Genomic DNA, 23,735 nt, shown 5'->3' with positions numbered 1-23,735 from the left:
TATCAATTAAGTCCATCTTGTTTAATGTATCATTTAAAGCTTGTGTTTCCTTATTTATTTTCATTTTGGATGATCTGTCCATTGGTGAAAGTGGGGTGTTAAAGTCCCCTACTATGATTGTGTTACTGTCAATTTCCCCTTTTATGGCTATTAGTATTTGCCTTATGTATTGAGATGCTCCTATGTTGGGTGCATAAATATTTACAATTGTTATATCTTCTTCTTGGATTGATCCCTTGATCATTATGTAGTGTTCTTCTTTGTCTCTTGTAATAGTCTTTATTTTGAAGTCTATTTTGTCTGATATGAGAATTGCTACTCCAGCTTTCTTTTGGTTTCCATTTGTATGGAATATCTTTTTCCATCCCCTTACTTTCAGTCTGTGTGGGTCTCTTGTAGACAGCATATATGTGGGTCTTGTTTTTGTATCCATTCAGCCAATCTGTGTCTTTTGGTGGGAGCATTTAGTCCATTTACATTTAAGGTAATTATCGATATGTATGTTCCTATTCCCATTTTCTTAATTGTTTCGGGTTCATTATTGTAGGTCTTTTCCTTCTCTTGTGTTTCTTGCCTAGAGAAGTTCCTTTAGCATTTGTTGTAAAGCTGGTTTGGTGGTGCTGAACTCTCTCAGCTTTTGCTTGTCTGTAAAGGTTTTAGTTTCTCCGTCAAATCTGAATGAGATCCTTGCTGGGTAGAGTAATCTTGGTTGCAGGTTTTTCTTCTTCATCACTTTAAATATGTCCTGCCACTCTCTTCTGGCTTGCAGAGTTTCTGTTGAAAGATCAGCTGTTAACCTTATGGGGATTCCCTTGTGTGTTGTTTTTCCCTTGCTGCTTTTAATATGTTTTCTTTGTATTTAATTTTTGACAGTTTTATTAATATGTGTCTTGGCGTATTTCTCCTTGGATTTATCCTGTATGGGACTCTCTGTGCTTCCTGGTCTTGATTAACTATTTCCTTTCCCATATTAGGGAAGTTTTCAACTATAATCTCTTCAAATATTTTCTCAGTGCCCTTCTTTTTCTCTTCTTTTTCTGGAACCCCTATAATTTGAATGTTGGTGCATTTAATGTTGTCCCAGAGGTCTCTGAGATTGTCCTCATTTCTTTTCATTCTTTTTTCTTTATTCTGCTCTGCAGTAGTTATTTCCACTATTTTATCTTCCAGGTCACTTATCTGTTCTTCTATCTCATTTATTCTGCTCTTGATCCCATCTAGAGTATTTTTAATTTCATTTATTGTGTTGTTCATCGTTGCTTGTTTCATCTTTAGTTTTTCTATGTCCTTGTTAAATGTTTCTTGCATTTTGTTTTTGTTTTTGTTTTGCGGTACATGGGCCTCTCACTGTTGTGGCCTTTCCCATTGTGGAGCACAGGCTCTGGACACGCAGGTTCAGTGGCCATGGACCATGGGCCCAGCTGCTCCATGGCATGGGGGATCTTCCCGGACTGGGGCACAAACCCATGTCCCCTGCATCTGCAGGCGGACTCTCAACCACTGTGCCACCAGGGAAGCCCTCTTGCATTTTGTCTATTCTATTTCCACAATTTTGGATCATCTTTACTATCATTATTCTGAATTCTTTTTCAGGTAGACTGCCTATTTCCTCTTCATTTGTTAGGTCTGGTGGGCTTTTATCTTGCTCCTTCATCTGCTGTGTGTTTTTCTGTTTTCTCATTTTGCTTATCTTACTGTGTTTGGGGTCTCCTTTTTGCAGGCTGCAGGTTTGTAGTTCCCGTTGTTTTTGGTGTCTGTCCCCAGTGGCTAAGGTTGGTTCAGTGGGTTGTGTAGGCTTCCTGGTGGAGGAGACTAGTGCCTGTGTCCTGGTGGATGAGGCTGGATCTTGTCTTTCTGATGGGCAGGTCTACGTCTGGTGGTGTGTTTTGGGGTGTCTTTGGGCTTATTATGATTTTGGGCAGCCTGTCTGCTAATGGGTGGGGTTGTGTTTCTGTCTTGCTAGTTGTTTGGCATAGGGTGTCCAGCACTTTAGCTTGCTGGTCGTTGAGTGAAGCTGGCTGCTGGTGTTGAGATGGAGATCTCTGGGAGATTTTCGCCATTTGTTATTATGTGGAGCTGGGAGGTCTCTTGTGGACCAGTGTCCTGAATTTGGCTCTCCCACCTCAGAGGCACAGCACTGACTCCTGGCTGCAGCACCAAGAGCCTTTCATCCACACGGCTCAGAATAAAAGGGAGAAAAAGTAGAAAGAATTAGTAGAAGTAGAAAGAAAGAAAGAAGGAAAGAAAGAAAGAAGGGAGGGAGGGAGGGAAGGAAGGAAGGAGAGAAGGAAGGAAAGAAAGAAAGAAGATAAAGTAAAATAAAATAAAGTAAGATAAAATATAATAAAGTTGTTAAAATAAAATAATTATTAAGAAAAAACATTAAAAAAAAACCGGAAGGATAGAACCCTAGGACAAATGGTGGAAGCAAAGCTATACAGACAAAATCTCACACAGAAGCATACACATACACACTCACAAGAAGAGAAAAAGGGGAAAAAATCATAAATCTTGCTCTCAAAGTCCACCTCCTTAATTTGGGATGGTTCATTGTCTCTTCAGGTATTCCACAGATGCAGGATACATCAAGTTGATTGTGGAGCTTTAATCCGCTGCTCTTGAGGCTGCTGGCAGAGATTTCCCTTTCTCTTCTTTCTTCTCACAGCTCCCGGGGCTCAGTTTTGGATTTGGCCCCGCCTCTGCGTGTAGGTCACCGGAGAGCGTCTGTTCTTCGCTCAGACCAGAAGGGGTTAAAGGAGCCGCTGATTCGGGGGCTCTGGCTCACTCAGGCCCGGGGGGAGGGAGGGGCACGGAGTGCGGGGCGGGCCTGCGGCGGCAGAGGCCGGCGTGACGTTGCACGAGCCTGAGGCGCGCCGTGCGTCCTCCCGGGGAAGTTGTCCCTGGATCCCGGGACCCTGACAGTGGCGGGCTGCACAGGCTCCCCGGAAGGGAGGTGTGGATAGTGACCTGTGCTCGCACACAGGCTTCTTGGTGGCGGCAGCAGCAGCCTAAGCGTCTCATGCCCGTCTCTGGGGTCCGTGCTTTTAGCCGCGGCTCGCGCCCGTCTCTGGAGCTCCTTTAAGCAGCACTCTTAATCCCCTCCAGGTACGTGGGGAGTTTCTGGCCTTTTGTGAGGTCTGAGGTCTCCTGCCAGCGTTCAGTAGGTGTTCTGTAGGAATTGTTCCACGTGTAGATGTATTTCTGGTGTATCCGGCCAGCCGTTCGCACGACTGTCGCGGCTTCGGCCGCCTCCTGCTTTCTAGTTTGAATAACCTAGAAGACAACAAATACAGGCAGGTTTGTTATGAGCATCAGATAAAAGTTTCAACCCTGGAGAATGCTTTTGTTACAGGTTATATATAAGTTCCCCTTTCTTGAGCACCTTTAAGCCCAGAGATAAACAGATGTCTGTTTTCTTGTGTATTTTCTTCCAGTCATGGAAAGATAAAAATATCAAGGTGAGAAGGGACCTTAAAAATAAATGTCAGCCAGCCATCTCCCTGGTCCTTGGATTCCCTAGGTGACATCCCAAAAGATCGATATCACCTGCTCTGTGGAGCTTATTCATTGGCTGTCACTGGGACAAGTTGCTCACTTAGACACGAGGCAAGACATTTCTGTTTTAACCCGAATTGTTAAAAGATCCATGGCTCCTTTTATTAAACTGAATTATTTTTCCCTGGTTGACTTTTGCTTTCTTAGTGCCACACACGAAAAATATTTCCTCTTTCAGAGTTTGAAGGCAACTGTGATTTCACTCAAGAATTCTTGCCGGTGCTTCCCTATGCTATGTCTACCCAATGCCCCTGTTTCTTAGATGACATGACTTTTGACCCCTCAATAAGATGGGATAGTTTCCTTAGGAAAAAATTCCGGTTTTTCTGTTCTAGGGGGTACTCTGAATCAGCCATGTTAGTTTCTGCATGTTCAGGGCACTCAAGATTATCATCACACCACCCCTTCCAAGGTGCCATTTGCCTTTTTCATAGATCACACATCACACTATTAATGGGGCGATTTTACTTGACAGTGAAGCTAGTACGAACATCTCCATGGATACTTACAATTTTATTTTTCCTGCCATGGCTCTCTGCTGTTCTCATGGGCTTATTTGTGATTTCCCTCTCCTTCTATATCTAGTTTAAGATTGTCTAGATCAGAACTCCCATGGGCAAAATGCATGGCTCCCCATTCTCACGAGCTACACCCCATTCCTAGAAAGGTCGTATTTTTTAGGATTCTGCAATTCAGAAATCTAAATCTCATGCATATAGTTAACACTGTGACAATAATGGTATCCGACAGAATCAGATGTCTCTTTGAGTTCTCTTTCCCTGGATTTGTACCATATCAAAAAAAATGTTGTTAGGAGTGAAAAGTGGGAGTTTTGGAAAGATTGATTCCTTGTGTAGAAACCCAGTAATGTCTAGATCATCTAATTTTATTGAGGGGGAGAATATATTCACTTAACGCCGCAAATATTTATTCAGTTGCTACTTCTTTGATGCTGATCAGGCATCTTTAAGTGTCAAGTGGCTAGTCTTCGTGGTAGGAACCATACTGTCTTCATTTTAGGTCTTTTAATGTTTATTTAATAAGTTCTGTCGGGTCTTCTGAGGATCTTGGATGAAAACATTTTCACATTGTAGCAAAGTAATGAAACAGTTGAGAAGCTTCCTCTCTCCAGGCTTCCTCTTCCTTTAAAAGGAGTCCAATTCAATCATTTATATTCTCATTGCCACCTACTTCGTAATATTTAAATAAACAGTTATTTTTGCTCTTGGTGGTGTTGGGGGAGGGGCAATGTTTTTTGTTTTTTTATTTTTAATGACTCTTTTTTGCCCTATAAATAACTTTCCTTTCTATTGGCTCTCCAACCAGACCCGTAGCAAATATTCACGGGCATCCCTACTTGTGTCTCATTTTGGTGACATGGGCTTATATCATGGACATTCACTGAAGTCTGAAACTTGTTTACAGCCTTATTAGTGGTGGATGGCAACCACCTCTGTAGTGCCAGGTTCCTCTGATCATGACAAGCCTGTACATAGTAATAAGTGGCTTTAATTCACATATTATTTTGGAGCCTTCAAAAGACATTCACTTGCTTCCTTTCGCTTGATATTCACAGTAGACAAGACCGCAGTCTTTCTCCATTTTGCTCACATGGAAACCACAGAAAACATGCAACTTACAGAAGGACCAGAACCCAAGTAGACCCCTGGGGCTCTTTCCAATATTTCATATAAATGTCTCTTCTCTGCATCTCAAGAAATTTTGAGGTTCTCCCTGGGGAGACTTTATATTTTAAAAGTAGATGGTGGTTTTTCTTTTCCAGATAAATGTAATGATGGAAATACATACTTTCTAAATGTCAAACAACAGAAGAATAGTTAAATAAATTATGACAGATCTATACACAGGGATTATATGTGGCTAATAAATTAATGTTTCAAAGAATATGTAATGATACAGGGAACTGCTCTTGGCTGTATCAGTGTGGGATACTAAACAGCAAGCTCTCAATTTTGTTTCAGAATTACGCATGAAAAAACAACGCTGGAACTAAATACGCCAAAATATTAACGGAGTTTTCTGGATAGCAGGATTATGGTTTTCTTTTCTTTTTTTATACCTTTCTGATTTTGCCAGTTTTTTCTTCAGTAAACTCATATAATCAAAAAAACATACATGTTATCTTAGTTATACTCCACAAATTTTTACTTTTAGCTAAAGGAATCCTTTGAGTGGTTCTTGTTATCTTTCATTTTTAAAATTAAATCTGAAATGAGTGGGTTAATTTTTATTATTAGTGTATACATTTGAAATAAATAACATTTTTAGAGTATATATTTTAAGTTGATCATTGTAACTCACTTGCTGGTCTGTTTTTTCCTGACAGTGACCCCTTTTTACATAATTCATTAACTCAGTCAAATATTTTGAGGGCTTTCTAGATGTACCAGGCTGAAGATACCTTGGACGAAGGCAGCTCAGTCTCTGCTCTCAAGAAATACCATTCTGGTTGGAGATACAGTAGTCGCAGCGCAGAATGAACTGTGTGAGGGCTAGGCTGGTACCCAGGGACTGCAAAGAAAGGATGCTAAATTCATGGGTCCTGGGGGAGGTCGGAGAACCCTCCTGGAAGAGTTGCCTTTTGAGCTGAAAGCAGCTGTTCTCTTTTGGATGACCAACCTCAGATTTAGAAATAATGACAACATAAGTAAATCTTCTTAAGCTATGTAGGCAGTTGTTGCTGGAATTCCTTTCATCTTCAGCATTTCCCTTTCTGTCTGTTTATGTGGGTTTACTGAAGGTTAGTGGTTATACCAAAGCATAATAGTCTTGCTCCGAGATGATCCTAATGATGTGCTTTTATAGTGTTTCCGAGTACATATCCTTTTACGAGTGATTAACACTGATTTTGATCACTTTTTTCATCCCTATTTCGTTCCTTTTCCTCTTCCTACTTAGCCGAGGGAGGCAGATAGGGTTTTTTGTTCCTGTTTTACAAACATAAACGGAGTCACAGAATGATCAATAGATTTCTCCAAATTATGAGGTGAGTCAGCAGTGGAACTGGGAAGAGAAACCAGGGTTTCTTTGTTCAACGCTCTGACTTCTAAAGTATTTCTCCATGTAAGTAGAATAAGTTGTTTGCCAAAAATGCATTCACCTTTTAAATCTTGACTGAAAGTAATGAGCTTAAAATAAAGTCTTACAGAGGTAATCGTATTGTTACAGCTTAGAACAGAAGTTAAGGCTATTTGGGTAGATTAAAATGAGTCCTGAGTGAGGCTTAATATTTGGTCTATTTAATTAATTTGTTCAGCAATGGATTTTAATTCTCTTTGAAAAAAAGAATAATTGAAACAGTGTCAGACCCGTTTAAGAACATTATGGGATCCATTCTGATTAATTTTTAAAATGTTATCTAAGAAGGACAGGATTAAAAATGAAACCAAAATTGACAATATCTATATTTCATGATACTGAATGATTGTAACTTTATTATCAGAAAGTTTTCCTATAATCCATTGATGAAAATACACCGGACCCTTGAACAAGATGGGTTTGAACTGTGCAGGTCCACTTATACACAGAAATTTTTCACTGAGTACGTTCTACAGGATCTGAGGTTGGTTGAATCCGCAGATGTGGAACCCTATATAAGGAGGGCCGACTGTAAAGTTATACTTGAATTTTCAACCGCATGGTCTCTTGGTGCCCCTGACCCCCACGTTGTTCAAGGGTCACCTGTAAAAGTGTCTTAATGTTCTTAGTAATTATTTTTACTATTAAAATAATTAGTACTCTAATAATAATGTGATAGTCATTATGCATATTATGCTAAAATATCTGAAGCAACAGTGTAAATGAATATGAAGGAAAATAAATACTTTTAAGTATTTCATTGAAGTTTTTTCTTCTAATTAAAAATATTCATAGGGAATTCCTCCAGTGGTTAGGACTCTGCACTTTCACTGCCAAGGGCCTGGGTTCAGTCCCTGGTCAGGAAACTAAGATCTCACAAGCTGTGCAGTGTGGGCAAAAAATAATAATAAAAAAATTTTTTTAAATAAAAATGTTCATATATTTTGAATACATTATGGAAAAAAATAAAGCTTAAACCATGTACCATATTTTTATTTAAAATACGTAGTTCATTGATTTAAATACAGAAAATGTTGCATTAATTGGAGTTTTGAGAACTTTAGAGTACAGGAATGGTTCTATTATATTTTATATAGAATGACATTTTTATTTTCCACAATTGTAGTGATCTAATTTTTTAGTTATTATTTCAGATTCTTTCATTTTTGGCTCCTGTATCCAACCAGGCCTAAGGTTTTCTATGTAATGCATCATTTATATTGCCATCAAATACTGTTTATCAGGATGCCATTTAGGCTTTGTTTCTAGGAAAAATGAAAAAACAACCTCATCACAATACTGCATTCAGAGTTCGAGAGGGATATAAGTAGAAACCCATACTTGTGTGGGGATCTAGAATTTACGTCTTACCTAAACTTGGCGAGGGCAGAGTGACACTTTGCGGTACTGCCTTTCTGTCTTTTACCCTGAGGTTCTGCATTGCTGGGATTGGGGGAAACAGAGGATGATCCAGCAGCCACGTGGTCATTGCCAGGCAGTCTTATCTGGGTACCCGTGGGCAAGTTATTTCACCTTCTGGGACTTTAATCACTGATCTTTGAACAGAATAGTATGATAGACATGAAAATAGATAACAAAGGAAAAATATAGACATTGACTGTTGTTGAAGTATGCAGGAAAGCTGATGAAATCTATTGAATTATGTACCAGTATCAAAAATTGGAAAAAGTCTCCAACTGGCTGCAGTTGGGTAGAATTTTGAATGTAAGGGGTAATGAAAGAATAGAATCATGGAACACAGGTAGATGAGATTAATACTGGAAAGCTTCACACTGGGGACTCTGAGGGTGGGGAATCTGTATACCTTGGATCAGCCAAGATAGTAGTGATTTTTTAAGATCCAGAGTTCACAAATTAGAGTAATGACCCCAGGCAGAAGAGGGTGTGTGTGTGTGTGTGTGTGTGTCTGTGTGTCCTCATTTGGATAGATGATTAACTATTAGAGTTACCCTAATCAGGATTCAGGTGGTGATGAAATAGGTTGTGCTTCCTTAAATACAGACTTGCAGTAATTTTGATCTGCTTCATTTCCGTGGTATAGGAGAGCAGACTTTCGTGCCAAACTCCCTGAGTTTGAATCCTAGTCCTGCCATTTTGTCATGGACCCTGTCAAAGTTACTTAATTGCTTTGTTCCTTAGTTTTGCCCCTCCGTAAAATGGGGATAATATTGGTACCAACCACATAGATGGAGATTTCATAGGTCAGTTAAGGCACGCAAATCATTTAGAATCATTCCTGGAACTCAAGAAGTGATAAGCATTAGCAGTAATGGTCGTGGTATTATATAATTCATCATGTAACTTATCAAAGCACTTTCCTATGTGCATTTTTGTCTGAATCCATTTGATTCTCTTAAGGAAGCAAGGCTCAGAGAACTTGCATAACTTTCCAAGGTTCCCAGTCTAGTAAACACTGAATAGCTAGGCTGGAGCCCCTGGCCTCCAACTCCAGTCCTGCCCAAGTGGGTTTTTTTTTTGCCCGTAGCTGGGACTGGATTGTTGCCCAGAAGCAGAGCTGTGTGGGAAGTTGTAACTCAGAGATCAAGGGGAAAATGTGAACTTGCTGGGTCTTCCCCCTTCTAACAGCCCCTGCTTCTCTTCCTAATCACACTCCCCTCTCTGCCCCCGACACTCCAGAACTGCGACCTTCAAACCAAGCTTTAAGGAATCGAATCCTACTCTAACATGCATCCGTCTCTGTATCCTCAGGAATGAGGGGAGACTCTTATTTCATTGGGACGAGGAGCCTGGGGCAGCAGGGGCACATCCCGGAAGATGGAGGACTCTTCCTGCTCTGCTGCATAGACAGAGACTGGGCTGTGACTCAGTGTTTCACGGAGGAGGCCTTTCAAGCAATCACGGACTTCACGGACCTCCCAAACTCACTGTTTGCATGCAACGTCCACCAGTCGGTGTTTGAAGGGGATGAGAGCAAGGTAAGAAGCCTTTTTGCTCCTGAAACAAGGGGAGATGTGGCATTATCCCCCCAATATTTCCATTGCTTCTTTGTGGTTAATGTTTGGAAGTTTTTGAAAATGTTTACTTGGCGCTTTTCTTGGCATGCATAGCAAGAGCAGAAAAGCCTGTTCTATTATCAGTTGACATTGGAGGTACACACAACAAGATTGTATGGGAGACTGTGTTGAATCAGATCTCGATGTCTGCCACTCAGAGGTCTGTCTAACAATGGTGTTGGGAATAGTGATTGCAGGGGATACCCCTTGGGCTAGGAAGCAGATGTTGTTAAAAAAAAAAAAAGTTTTATTTTCCCCTATTCTGCCCAAAGCTTAATTTGCCTTTCCCTACGCAGCACAAGCTCTCTTTCCCCCTTACTCTTCCTGCAGTTTGATGACTGTTCTAACAATAGTTTCTTAAATTGGGCCCCAAGTCCTGCAGCACTTATTAGAAAGGTAAATTGGTTGGCCATATGAGACTTGCTTTGCTCAAGCGGGTAGAACTGTTTTGGGTGTGTTGTAAGAATTTGCGTGAAAATACTTAACTCCTTGATTTGAAATAATTAGGGAATGAGGTTGTCTATGTACAAGAATTTTCCAGAATATGAAGCTTCCATTTTAAGAGTCAGCTTGATTTAGTGGAAGCATTCTTGGCCATCAGAGTAAATATTCCTTTTGGAGGTCTTGCGAAAGTTTACTTCGGATTTCTCTGACGTTTTAACAACAGAGTCTAAATGGATCAAACCTTCCCTTGTGGATGTGGATTTCTAATTGTAAAATCTATTACTAGGCTACGTTGTAAAACATAGCCAACATTTTTTGGGGGAAAGAGCCTTTTTTTTTCTACATTAAAGTATGGCTCTGTGTGACATTAAGAGTAGGATTTATGATCGCTGTTTCACAAACTTGGACTGTTTTTGCCAACTGCTGAAGTCCAAACTCTGTTGCCTGAACACAATTACTGGAAGTCTTTGTTCTGAATTTTATTGGTTTTGTAAGCAATCTTGATAGCCCAGAGGATTAGGAATTATTTCAAGCCATATAAAGGTAGTTTTATAATAATATTATTTTGGAGTTGAACGGTTGAAATGATGGGCTAAAAATAATTTGAAGTCCAAGGAATTATATGTGATTAGAACCTCCAGAGCTATCATCAGCAGACTATTTGAAGTAAGAAAATGACACATAGCCTTTTGGAAAGAAACTGGGAATTTTGCTCTTGGATTATAACCAGGTTTTAACACAGATTATAATTTATTCACAGCATGTCATTTCCCCTGAAATCTACCTGATGTTAACTATGAAACAAAGTTCCGTGTTTTCTTGTTCTCTCATCTATTTAAATATCAACAATTAGAAGGATTTTCCTTAGAGTTTTTTTTACTTTAACATCTTTATTGGAGTATAATTGTTTTACAGTGGTATTTTAGACTCTGCTTTATAACAAAGTGAATCGGCTATACGTATACATATATCCCCATATCTCCTCCCTCTTGCATCTCCCTCCCACCCTCCCTATCCCACCCTTCTAGGGGGTCACAAAGCACCAAACTGATCTCCCTGTGCTATGCCGCGGCTTCCCACTAGCTATTTATTTTACATTAGGTAGTATATAAAAGTCCATGCCACTCTCTCACTTTGTCCCAGCTTACCCTTGCCCCCGCCATGTCCTCAAGTCCAATCTCTATGTCTGTGTCTTTATTCCTGTCCTGCACCTAGGTTCTTCAGTACAATTTTTTTTTTTTTAGATTCCATATCTATGTGTTAGCATACAGTATTTGTTTTTCTCTTTTTGACTTACTTCACTCTGTATGACAGACTCTAGGTCCATCCACCTCACTACAAATAACTCAATTTCGTTTCTTTTTATGGCTGAGTAATATTCCATTGTATATATGTGCTACATCTTCTTTATCCATTCATCTGTTGATGGACACTTAGGTTGCTTCCATGTCCTGGCTATTGTAAATAGAGCTGCAGTGAACATTGTGGTACATGACTCTTTTTGAATTATGGTTTTCTCGGGGTATATGCCGAGATTGTTGGGGATCTTGGCATATTGAAGTGGGATTGTTGGGTCATATGGTAGTTCTATTTTTAGTTTTTTAAGGAACCTCCCTACTGTTCTCCATAGTGGCTGTATCAATTTACATACCACCAACAGTGCAAGAGGGTTCCCTTTTCTCCACACTCTACCCAGTGTTTATTGTTCGTAGATTTTTTGATGATGGCCATTGTGACTGGTGTGAGGTGATATCTCATTGTAGTTTTGATTTGCATTTCTCTAATGATTTGTGATGTTGAGCATCCTTTCATGTGTTTGTTAGCTATCTGTAGTCTTTTTTGGAGAAATGTCTATTTAGGTTTTCTGCCCATTTTTGGATTGGGTTGTTTGTTTTTTCGTTATTTAGCTGCATGAACTGCTTGTAAATTTTGGAGATTAATCCTTTGTCAGTTGCTTCATTTGCAAATATTTTCTCCCATTCTGAGGGTTGTCTTTTGGTCTTGTTTAAGGTTTCCTTTGCGGTGCAAAAGCTTTTAAGTTTCATTAGGTCCCATTTGTTTATTTTTGTCTTTATTTCCATTTCTCTAGGAGGTGGATCAAAAAGGATCTTGCTGTGATTTATGTCATAGAGTGTTCTGCCTATGTTTTCCTCTAAGAGTTTTATAGTGTCTGGCCTTACATATAGGTCTTTAATCCATTTTGAGTTTATTTTTGTATATGGTGTTAGGGAGTGTTCTAATTTCATTCTTTTACATGTACCTGTCCAGTTTTCCCAGCATCACTTAGTGAAGAGGCTGTCTTTTCTCCATTGTATATCCTTGCCTCCTTTATCAAAAATAAGGTGACCATACGTGCATGCATGGGTTTATCTCTGGGCTTTCTATCCTGTTCCAGTGATCTATATTTCTGTTTTTGTGCCAGTACCATACTGTCTTAATTACTGTAGCTTTGTAGTATAGTCTGAAGTCAGGGAGCCTGATTCCTCCAGCTCCATGTTTCCTTCTCAATATTGCTTTGGCTATTTGGGGTCTTTTGTGTTTCTATACAAATTGTGAAATTTTTCGTTCTAGTTCTGTGAAAAATGCCAGTGGTAGTTTGATAGGGATTGCATTGAATCTGTACACTGCTTTGGGTAGTATAGTCATTTTCACAATATTGATTCTTCCAATCCAAGAACATGGTATATCTCTCCATCTGTCTGTATCATCTTTAATTTCTTTCATCAGTGTCTTATATTTTCTGCATACAGGTCTTTTGTCTCCTCAGGTAGGCTTATTCCTAGGTATTTTATTCTTTTTGTTGCAATGGTAAATGAGAGTGTTTCCTTAATTTCTTTTTCAGATTTTTCATCATTAGTGTATGGGAATGCAAGAGATTTCTGTGCATTAATTTTGTACCTGCTACTATATCAAATTCATTGATTAGCTCTAGTAGTTTTCTGGTAACATCTTTATGATTCTCTATGTATAGTAGCATGTCATCTGCAAACAGTGACAGCTCTACTTCTTCTTTTCCAATTTGGATTCCTTTTATTTCTTTTTCTTCTCTGATTGCTGTGGCTAAAACTTCTAAAACTATGTTGAATAATAGTGGTGAGAGTGGAGAACCTTGTCTCCTTTCTGATCTTAGAGGAAATGGTTTCAGTTTTTCACCATTGAGAATGGTGTTGGCTGTGGGTTTGTCATATATGGCCTTTATTATGTTGAGGTAGGTTCCCTCTATGCCTACTTTTCTGAAGGGTTTTTATCACAAATGGGTGTTGAATTTTGTTGAAAGCTTTCTCTGCATCTATTGAGATGATCCTATGGTTTTTTGCCTTCAATTTGTTAATATGGTGTATCACATTGATTGACTTGCATATATTGAAAAATCCTTGCATTCCTGGGATAAACCCCACTTGATCATGGTGTATGATCCTTTTAATGTGCTGCTGGATTCTGTTTGCCAGTTTTTTGTTGAGGATTTTTGCATCTATGTTGATCAGTGCTGTTGGCCTCTGGTTTTCTTTCCTTGTGACATCTTTGTCTGGTTTTGGTACCTAGGGTGATGGTGGCCTCGTAGAATGAGTTTGGGAGTGTTCCTCCCTCTGCTGTATTCTGAAAGAGTTTGAGAAGGATAGGTGTTAGCTCTTCTCTAAATGTTTGATAGAATTCGCCTGTGAAGCCATCTGATTCTGGGCTTCTGTTTGTTGGAAGATTTTTAATCACAGTTTTAATTTCAGTGCTTGTGATTGGTCTGTTCATATTTTCTACTTCTTCCTTGTTCAGTCTTAGAAGGTTGTGCTTTTCGAAGAATTTGTCCATTTCTTCCAGGTTGTCCATTTTATTGGCATATAGTTGCTTGTAGTAATCTCTCATGATCCTTCGTATTTCTGCCGTGTCAGTTGTTACTTCTCCTTTTTCATTTCTAATTCTGTTGATTTGAGTCTCTCCCTTTTTTTCTTGATGAGTCTGGCTAATGGTTTATCAATTTTGTTTATCTTCTCAAAGAACAAAGAACGTTTTAGTTTTAGTGATCTTTGCTATCGTTTCCTTCATTTCTTTTTCATTTATTTCTGATCTGATCTTTATGATTTGTTTCCTTCTACCAACTTTGCAGCTTTATTGTTCTTCTCTAATTGCTTTAGGTGTATGGTTAGGTTGTTTATTTGAGATGTTTCTTGTTTCCTGAGGTAGGATTGTATTGCTATAAACTTCCCTCTTAGAACTGCTTTTGCTGCATCCCATAGGTTTGGGTTGTCGTGCTTTCATTGTCATTTGTTTCTGGGTATTTTCTGATATCCTCTTTGATTTCTTCAGTGATCTCTTGGTTATTAAGTAGTGTATTGTTTAGCCTCCATGTGTTTTTATTTTTTACAGATTTTTTCCTGTAATTGATATCTAGTCTCATAGCATTGTGGTCAGAAAAGATACTTGATACAATTTCAATTTTCCTAAATTTACCAAGGCTTGATTTGTGACCCAAGATATGATCTCTCCTGGAGAATGTTCCATGAGCACTTGAGAAGAAAGTGTATTCTGTTGTTTTGGATGGAATGTCCTATAAATATCAATTAAGTCCATCTTGTTTAATGTATCATTTAAAGCTTGTGTTTCCTTATTTATTTTCATTTTGGTTGATGTGTCCATTGGTGAAAGTGGGGTGTTAAAGTCCCCTACTATGATTGAATTACTGTCAATTCCCCCTTTTATGGCTGTTAGTATTTGCCTTATGTATGGAGGTGCTCCTATGCTGGGTGAATAAATATTTACAATTGTTATATACTCTTCTTGGATTGATCCCTTGATCATTATGTAGTGTTCTTCTTTGTCTCTTGTAATAGTCTTTATTTTAAAGTTTATTTTGTCTGATATAAGAATTGCTAATCCATGTTTCTTTTGATTTCCATTTGCATGGAATATCTTTTTCCATCCCCTCACTTTCAGTCTGTATGTGTCCTTAGGTCTGAAGTGGGTCTCTTGTAGACAGCATATATACAGATCTTGTTTTGTTTCCATTCAGCCAGTCTATGTCTCTTGGTTGGAGCATTTAGTCCATTTACATGTAAGGTAATTATCGAAATGTATGTTCTCATTACCATTTTCTTAATTGTTTTGGGTTTGTAATTGTAGGTCTTTTCCTTCTCTTGTGTCCTGCCTAGAGTAGTTCCTTTAGCATTTGTTGTAAAGCTGGTTTGCTAGTGCTGAATTCTCTTAACGTTTGCTTGTCTGTAAAGGTTTTAATTTCTCCATGAATCTGAATGAGATCCTTGCTGGGTAGAGTAATCTTGGTTGTAGGTTCTTCCCTTTCATCACTTTAAATATGTCCTGTCACTCTCTTCTGGGTTGCAGAGTTTCTGCTGATAGATCAGCTGTTAACCTTATGGGGATTCCCTTGTATGTTATTTGTTGTTTTTTTCCTTGCTGCTTTTAATATTTTTTCTTTGTAGTTAATATCTGATAGTTTGATTAATATGTGTCTTGGTTTATTTCACCTTGGATTTATCCTGTATGGGACTCTCTGTGCTTCCTGGACTTGACTGACCGTTTCCTTTCCCACATTAGGGAAGTTTTCAACTGTAATGTCTTCAAATATTTTCTCAATCTCTTTCTTTTTCTCTTCTTTTTCGGGACCCCTGTAATTCGAATGTTGGTGCATTTAATGTTGCCCCAGAGGTCTCTGAGACTGTCCTCAATTCTTTTCATTCTTTTTTCTGCTCTGTGGTAGTTATTTCCACTATTTTATCTTCCAGGTCCCTTATCTGTTCATCTGCCTCAGTTATTCTGCTATTGATTCCTTGTAGAGAATTTTTAATTTCATTTATTGTGTTGTTCATCATTGTTTGCTCTTTAGTTCTTCTAGGTCCTTATTAAACATTTCTTGTATTTTCTCCACATTCTATTTCCAAGATTTTGGATCATCTTTACTATCATTACTCTGAATTCTTTTTCAGGTAGACTGCCTATTTCCTCTTCATTTGTTAGGTCTGGTGGGTTTTTACCTTGCTCCTTCATCTGCTGTGTGTTTCTCTGTCTTCTCACTTTGCTTATCTTACTGTGTTTGGGGTCTCCTTTTCACAGGCTGCATGTTCATAGTTCCCGTTGTTTTTGGTGTCTGCCCCCAGTGGCTAAGGTTGGTTCAGTAGGTTGTGTAGGCTTCCTGGTGGAGGGGACTGCTGCCTGTGTTCTGGTGGGTGAGGCTGGATCTTGTCTTTCTGGTGGGCAGGACCGCATCCTGTGGTGTGTTATGGGGTGTCTGTGACCTTATTATGATTTTAGGCAACCTCTCTGCTAATGCATGGGGTTGTGTTTCTGTCTTGCTAGTTGTTTGGCATAGGGTGTCCAGCACTGTAGCTTGCTGGTCATTGAGTGGAGCTGGGTCTTAGCGTTGAGATGGTGATCTCTGGGAGGGCTTTTGCCATTTGATATTATGTGGAGCCAGGAGGTCTCTGGTGGACCAATGTCCTGAACTTGGCTCTCCCATCTCAGAGGCACAGGCCTGACACCCATCCAGATCACCAAGACCCTTTCAGCCATATGGCTCAGAAGAAAAGGGAGAAAAAAAGAAAGAAGAAAGAATACAGTAAAATAAAATAAAGTAAAATAAAAGTTATTAGAATAAAAATATTATTAAAAATTAAAAAGTAATAAAATAAAGAAAGAAGAGAGCAACCAAACCAAAAAACAAATCCACCAATTTTAGCAAGTCCTAAAACTATACTAAAAAATAAAAACCAAAAATGGACGGACAGAACTCTAGGACAAATGGTAAAAGCAAAGCTATAGAGACAGAATCACACAAAGAAGCATACACATACACACTCAAAAAGAGAAAAAGGAAAAAGAAAATCTATATATATGTATTAAAAAAAGGAAGAGAACAACCAAATCAATGAACAAATCTACCAATGATAATAAACTTTAAATACTAAGCTAAGATAAACAGAAAACCAGAAAGAAATTAGATGCAGAAAGCAAACCCCAAGTCTACAGTTGCTCCGAAGTCCACCTCCTCAATTTGGGATGATTCATTGTCTCTTCAGGTATTCCACAGATGCAGGTACATCAAGTTGATTGTGGAGATTTAATCCGCTGCTCCTGAGGTTGCTGGGAGGGATTTCCCTTTCTCTTCTTTGTTTGCACAGCTCCCGGGGTTCAGCTTTGGATTTGGCCCTGCCTCTGGGTGTAGGTTGCCCACAGGCATCTGTTCCTGCCCAGACAGGAGGGGGTTAAAGGAGCAGCTGATTTGGGGGGCTCTGGCTCACTTAGGCCAGGGGGAGGGAGGGGTACGGATGCGGGGCGAGCCTGCAGTGGCAGAGGCCAGCGTGATGTTGCACCAGCCTGAGGCATGCCGTGCGTTCTCCTGGGGAAGTTGTCCCTGGATCACGGGACCCTGGCAGTGGCGGGCTGCACAGGCTCCCGGGAGGAGAGGTTTGGATAGTGACCTGTGCTCGCACACAGGCTTCTTGGTGGCGGCAGCAGCAGCCTTAGTGTCTCATGCCCGTCCCTGCTGTCCGCGCTGATAGCTGCGGCTCGCGCCCATCTCTGGAGCTCGTGTAGGTGGCGCTCTGAATCCCCTCTCCTCGTGCTCACCAAAACAATGGTCTCTTGCCTCTTGGGCAGCTCCAGACTTTTCCCTGGACTCCCTCCCGGCTAGCTGTGGTGCACTAGCCCCCTTCAGGCTGTGTTCACGCCACCAACTCCTGTCCTCTCCCTGCACTCTGACCGAAGCCCAAGCCTCAGCTCCCAGCCCCGCCCGCCCCGGTGGATGAGCAGACAAGCCTCTCGGGCTGGTGAGTGCTGGTCGGCCCCGATCCTCTGTGCGGGAATCTCTCCGCTTTGCCCTCTGCACCCCTGTGGCTGCGCTCTCCTCTGTGGCTCCGAAGCTTCCCCCCTCCACCACCTGCAGTCTCTGCCCGCAAAGGAGCTTCTGGTGCGTGGAAACCTTTCCTCCTTCACAGCTCCCTCCCACTGGTGCAGGTCCCATCCTTATTCTTTTGTCTCTGTTTTTTCTTTTTCTTTTGCCCTACCCAGGTACGTGGGGAGTTTCTTGCCTTTTGGGAGGTCTGAGGTCTTCTGCCAGCATTCAGTAGGCGTTCTGTAGGAGTTGTTCCACATGTAGATGTATTTCTGGTGTATGTGTGGGGAGGAAGGTGATCTCCGCATCTTACTCCTCCGCCATCTTGAAGGTCTCCCCCTTAGAGGTTTAATGGGTGTTTTGATTCTTTCCTGATTAAATCATTCTCAGTAGATTGAAACAAGGAGATTTAGGAAGGAGCTAATCTCAGTCAGGAAGGCTGCTCAAGAATGGTTTATCAGCCGAACCAGAATTGGTTACGTAGAAAGACAGAGGCCTGGGGAGAGTTCTCGGGAATCTGTCCCCATCTATTTTGATATTCTGATCTGTGACTGAATAATGGATTACCAAATATTCTCATTTAATTTGTATACGAAGTTGGTAAATCGCAGCTTAACAAATAGTATTGGGTTTTAAAGCGACCTTGGTAAAATATTGAGATGAAATCAATAAGATGTAGTTCAGTGGAACCAGTTTCAAATGATTTAGATTACATCTTTATAGCCAAGGATGTGAATTTTATAACTAGCCCCTGCCTACCTAATGGAAGTTATTAAGTTAGACAGAAAGTCTTCCTGCTTGGTGTGATTTTATAGCCCCCATTCTGTGGATGGTCTCTGGGATATCAACTAATCTGATTCAGTTTTGATTTCATTATATATACGGGGTTTAGGGTGACAAAGCAAGATGATCAGATACCAAATGAATTGATAATAGAGGCACGACCACTGGGACTCTAGGGAAAAAAAATGTTTGGGGAGGCTCATGCCTCCCATTTTTACTGCCCATTTTTACTCTTTATATTCCAGACCTTTCTGTTCCTCTCTTTACCTCCATTCTCCCCCCCTCCACTAGCTTAATAAAGCTCACTTGCCTTGTACGTCATTCTCTCAGGATATCCTTCCCACAGTGTTCAAAGTTCATGAATCTGAGCCAGGAATTCTGATGATGTTTATCTTTCCCAAAGGGTGGCCACTGGGGGCACTGTGCAAAGTTGGTGGCAGATATTTTTAGGTAGAGGGAAAAGAATCAAGAATGCTTTCCAGCACTTGTATCTGCCTGTGGGCCAGGCTGGCCATGGGGATTGTCTAAAGTATTTGGCTTTGGGAAGATGCCTTCAGCAGCCTGGAATTATCTGAGAGATAAGACATCAGAAATGATGCTTGGTTTTCATTTCAGAGGTCCAGGTGGTTAGGTGGTAAGATATGTAACTTGCTTGGGTGAAGTTTTCTTTTCTGGCAAACAGACTTTTGATTCATTGGTTGTTTTTTTTTTTGGTTTTTTTTTGCGGTACGCGGGCCTCTCACTGTTGTGGCCTCTCCCGTTGCGGAGCACAGGCTCCGGACGTGCAGGCTCAGCGGCCATGGCTCACGGGCCCAGCCGCTCCGCGGCATGTGGGATCTTCCCGGACCGGGGCACGAACCCGTGTCCCCTGCATCGGCAGGCAGACTCTCAACCACTGCGCCACCAGGGAAGCCCCGATTCATTGTTTCTTGATATTGAAGGCCTAGAGTTTAGCTTGTTTGTTCAATTATTATAAAGCATACATTTTCCTTAGCTGAGTGGGAATTTATAAAGCTCTTGTTTTCTGACTATCATGGTTAAGTCTTGCAGTAATCTCTTCTCAGTTTTCCCATCTGTCTGAGACACTTTTCCTAAGCCCTTTTCCTTTTTGAGGTAATTTGGAACATACTGACTTGGCCTGCTCTCAATATAGGTAACGCCATAGGAGATGAGCTTCTGGTTATGTTTGTTTCTGCTTATCAGTATGGTAAATATTCTGAGATGCTCATTTCTGCTATCCTATTTAAATTCGAAGTTCTGACACCTACAGAACATTTTTTTCAAACAGCTTCATGAGACCGTGATGTTCTCTCCAATTTTTTGTGAGGCAGAATTCTGTGCGATTGTATTTTGATTTGATGCTTTTGCAAGGAGTGAGCACATACTTCAGCGTGGCTTGTTGTGGTCCAGATGGTTGGGATTTGTTTACATAACACAAAGGAGAACCAGAGCTGGAGAAAATTGGCATCTGAAACCAATAATGCAGATTGCTGTTTGCATGCTACAGCTTGCAGCATAAATATTTTTGTATGAAACACATTTAGAACCGGGAGCTTCACAGCAGACAACACCTAGAAGTTATTAGGGGGTCAGTTAACCTCTGGCATTTTCCCCTGGATTGCCTTTCTACATCCAGCTGGGCTGCAAAAGTCATCTTAAGACAGGTGAGGCTGGAGGGGCACCCCGAGGGCTGCCCTGTGTCTGTGCTGAAGATAAGTAAGGCTCTGCTCGATGGGACACTGGCAGTCACTGGTAGCTAAAGGGGAACAGTGTATCAAACCACCAGGAAACCTTTAGCCAAATTCAGGTCAATAAAGAGAAGCTCGAAAGGTGAGTTGTTATTGGCCTCCAAAAAATGTGTATTCATTTAGTTCAGTGGAAATAATAATAATATAACAGCAGTAGCAAACCTTACATAGCCTGTAGCAAGTTGCCTCATACTCTTCCGAATGCTTTCTAGACATTAAGCCCTTTAATCACCATGACAACCCTATGAGGGCGGTGTCTTTCTGCCTCTCTACCTCCTGGGCACGTGGCAGGGTTGTATTCCCTGGACCCTTCTGTCTAGTTCTGCCCAATGTATTGATATAAGCAGAAGTGACCTGTGTCACTTCCAGGCCAAGCATTTAATTACCAATATTTGACACTGAAGAATGTTCTTTTCACTCTGCTCAGGCAACTGGCAACGTGCCAGGTGTGCCGTTCAGACAGTTTGGCTCACGGACTGAGGGCAAGGATGACACAGCAGGGTCCTGGGTGACCTGTGATAAACGTGCAATGTGACTGCAACAACAAGAAAAGCCTTTGCTGCTTTAAGCCCCTGGAATCTGGGAGTTTGTGGTTAGAATATAACTTAGTCTGCCTAGGTTGATACAGTAAGTATGATTACACAGAGAGGTTGCCCATGGTTTCACAGCTGGAGTGGCAGAGCAGGGATTCAAACCTACAGAGTCTGTGCTCTTAAACATCATGCGATACTGCCTCTTGATGTACAAATACTTATTGAAAACAGGTATGATGCTTGGCTCTGGGGATGCAGTGGTGAACAAGACAGCATAAACTCATTGAATTTAAAGTCTACCAAAGAAAACAATTCAAATAAAACAAACATAATAAATCCAGTGATGCTAAAATGAAAAGGGCATTTAATATATATTTTCAACTATACTCGATGCCTTATATATACACACATACACACGCACAAAAGATTTTCTTGTTTTTGTTATGTTTTGTTTTGCTTTTTAAATAAGTGGGCATTTCTGCCAACCATTAATGGCTGTATTCTTCCAGAAAGGGCATAAGATCAGAGGCCTAGTGCTTTGGGTTTTTTAGGCTTTGTGCTTCTCATAAATAGATCATCTCAATGCCTCGTGAGTGGCTGCAGTGATTCTAGGTTCAAAGATGTATATCTTTCATTCAACATCACCACTAATGTAATAAACCAGCTCCTTCTAGAGCTCAGCTGAGGATGCAGTGACCTAGTCTAACACTGGCAGCATTATGCAGTCACTCTCAAGGATTTTGGAAGGTTAATCTGGTTATTTGCAATTTTTACTTGATTCCCCACATAAGATTTGCCTTTACTCCAGTCTGTAGGGGGATGTGAATGTTCCCTTTGTACTTTACAACTGCAGATCTACAATCTCTTATCTGCAGTACCGAAATCTAAAAAGCTCTGGAAACTTTCTTTATAACCCATTTTAAGACAAAACCTCACTTGACCTAATTCATTCAGAATCTAACCAGGGCTGGTGAGAAGCTTTTTCTTGTGTGAATATTCATCCATCTCTCTGCAAAAATATTCCTGTCTTTAACCACCGGGGACTGCCTCAGACCTTGACGGAGCACTGCACAACATGAGGTATGCGTGCCGTATTACATTCTAAATCCCCAAATTCTGAATTGCAATCATATCAGGCCCTAAGAACTACAGACGGTGGGTTGTGGACCTGTAGAATATATAAAAATGCAGTCGGGCTTCCCTGGTGGCGCAGTGGTTGAGAGTCTACCTGCTGATGCAGGGGACACGGGTTCGTGCCCCGGTCTGGGAAGATCCCACGTGCCGTGGAGCGGCTGGGCCCCGTGAGCCATGGCCGCTGAGCCTGCGCGTCTGGAGCCTGTGCTCTGCAACGGGAGAGGCCACAACAGTAAGAGTCCCGCGTACCGAAAAAAAAAAAAAAAAAAGCACTCACGCCACATGTTCAAAACAAAGGATGAATGCATCACTGAAATCTGAATGCCATCAAGAAGAGTGATTAAATATATTTTTCCCATAATGAGATCTTGTGTTTATTAGAAATAAAGGACACATTGAACACAAGATGGGCCCATTCACTTAGTTTAATAATAATAATAATATTAATTATGGCAGCAGCAAACCTTACATAGCATGTAGCAAGGTGCCAGATACTCTTCAGAATGCTCTCTAGACATTAAGCCCTTTAATCGCCATGACAACCCTTTGGTGTGGATACTGCCTGAGTGACCTTGCCGAGTCAAACTCTGACAATCTCTGAGTCTCCTTCTTTGAGTGTCTACAGTTGAAAGCCTCTGACCTTGACCTGCGGTCACTGCTCATCCTGCCCTCATCCCTTCACCTGGTTCCTGACTAATGGTCTGGTTTGGGTCCAGAGGAAAGACTCCTAGCCCATCAGGGAGAGAGTTACTGTTCCATGCAAGTGGTTGTCTTAACTCAGAGGCGTTTCCGTTGTAAAACGTTTATGCCACCCCCATGTGTTTTGCCTCTCTTCATTTGTAGTTTTCCTCTCTATACCCTGAAATTCTGGAAGGCAGTCAAAATTTGTATTCTCCTTCGTTGTATTTCCAGCACCTTGCTGGATCTCACACATTGTAGGTAATCAATGTTGAATCGGACCTCCACTTCAGTGGTGACTAAATGAAGATACAGAGGGATGAATTTGCCAGGATTGGCTGATTAATTAGAGAAACAGTAAAGAGCCGAGTGAGGCTTCTGGACGTTGAAGTCCAGTTCATTACCCACCGTACATCTCCATCTCTAAATCCTACCATGGAAAACGGCTTCTAGAAATAAAGGTGACTGTCCATGAGCATAACATTCAAGTCAAAACATATTGAATATAAGACAGAGAGGGCTTCCCTGGTGGCGCAGTGGTTGAGAATCCGCCTGCCGATGCAGGGGACATGGGTTCGTGCCCCAGTCTGGGAGGATCCCACATGCCGCGGAGCGGCTGGGCCCGTGAGCCATGGCCGCTGAGCCTGCGCTCCACAACGGGAGAGGCCACAACAGTGAGAGGCCCGCGTACCGCAAAAAAAAAAAAAAAAAAAGACAGAGCTCAGGTGATTCAATAGCAAGATTCAAATTAAATGTCAATGCATTGAGTCCATAGCACTCTTGCAGTGAAGATATCACATTCACATGAATAAACCTGTTTTACATGTCAGTTTATATTTACATGGTGTTTTAAGTGTTTAGAAGTGACTGACCTATTTACTAAGCCAAG

The 23,735-nt window shown here is 40.9% G+C and overlaps 1 protein-coding gene across 1 annotated transcript in view; it reads left to right on the top strand.

The window, feature by feature from the left end:
* Positions 1-23,735, top strand: part of RCAN2 (regulator of calcineurin 2) — a gene marked incomplete at both ends in the record, with an annotated part of 260,720 nt that overhangs the window by 37,165 nt on the left and 199,820 nt on the right. Inside the window, one exon of the mRNA XM_082847730.1 lies at positions 9,385-9,611. Coding sequence (XP_082703856.1) covers positions 9,387-9,611 — 225 coding nt within the window. The remainder of the gene's footprint in view (positions 1-9,384; positions 9,612-23,735) is intronic.

The sequence above is a fragment of the Leucopleurus acutus genome (genome assembly GCF_964270905.1).
Source record: "Leucopleurus acutus genome assembly, chromosome: 10".
NCBI lineage: Eukaryota > Metazoa > Chordata > Mammalia > Artiodactyla > Delphinidae > Leucopleurus > Leucopleurus acutus.
The sequence above is the reverse complement of the archived record's forward strand: the minus strand, read 5'-3'. Positions and strand labels throughout refer to the sequence as shown.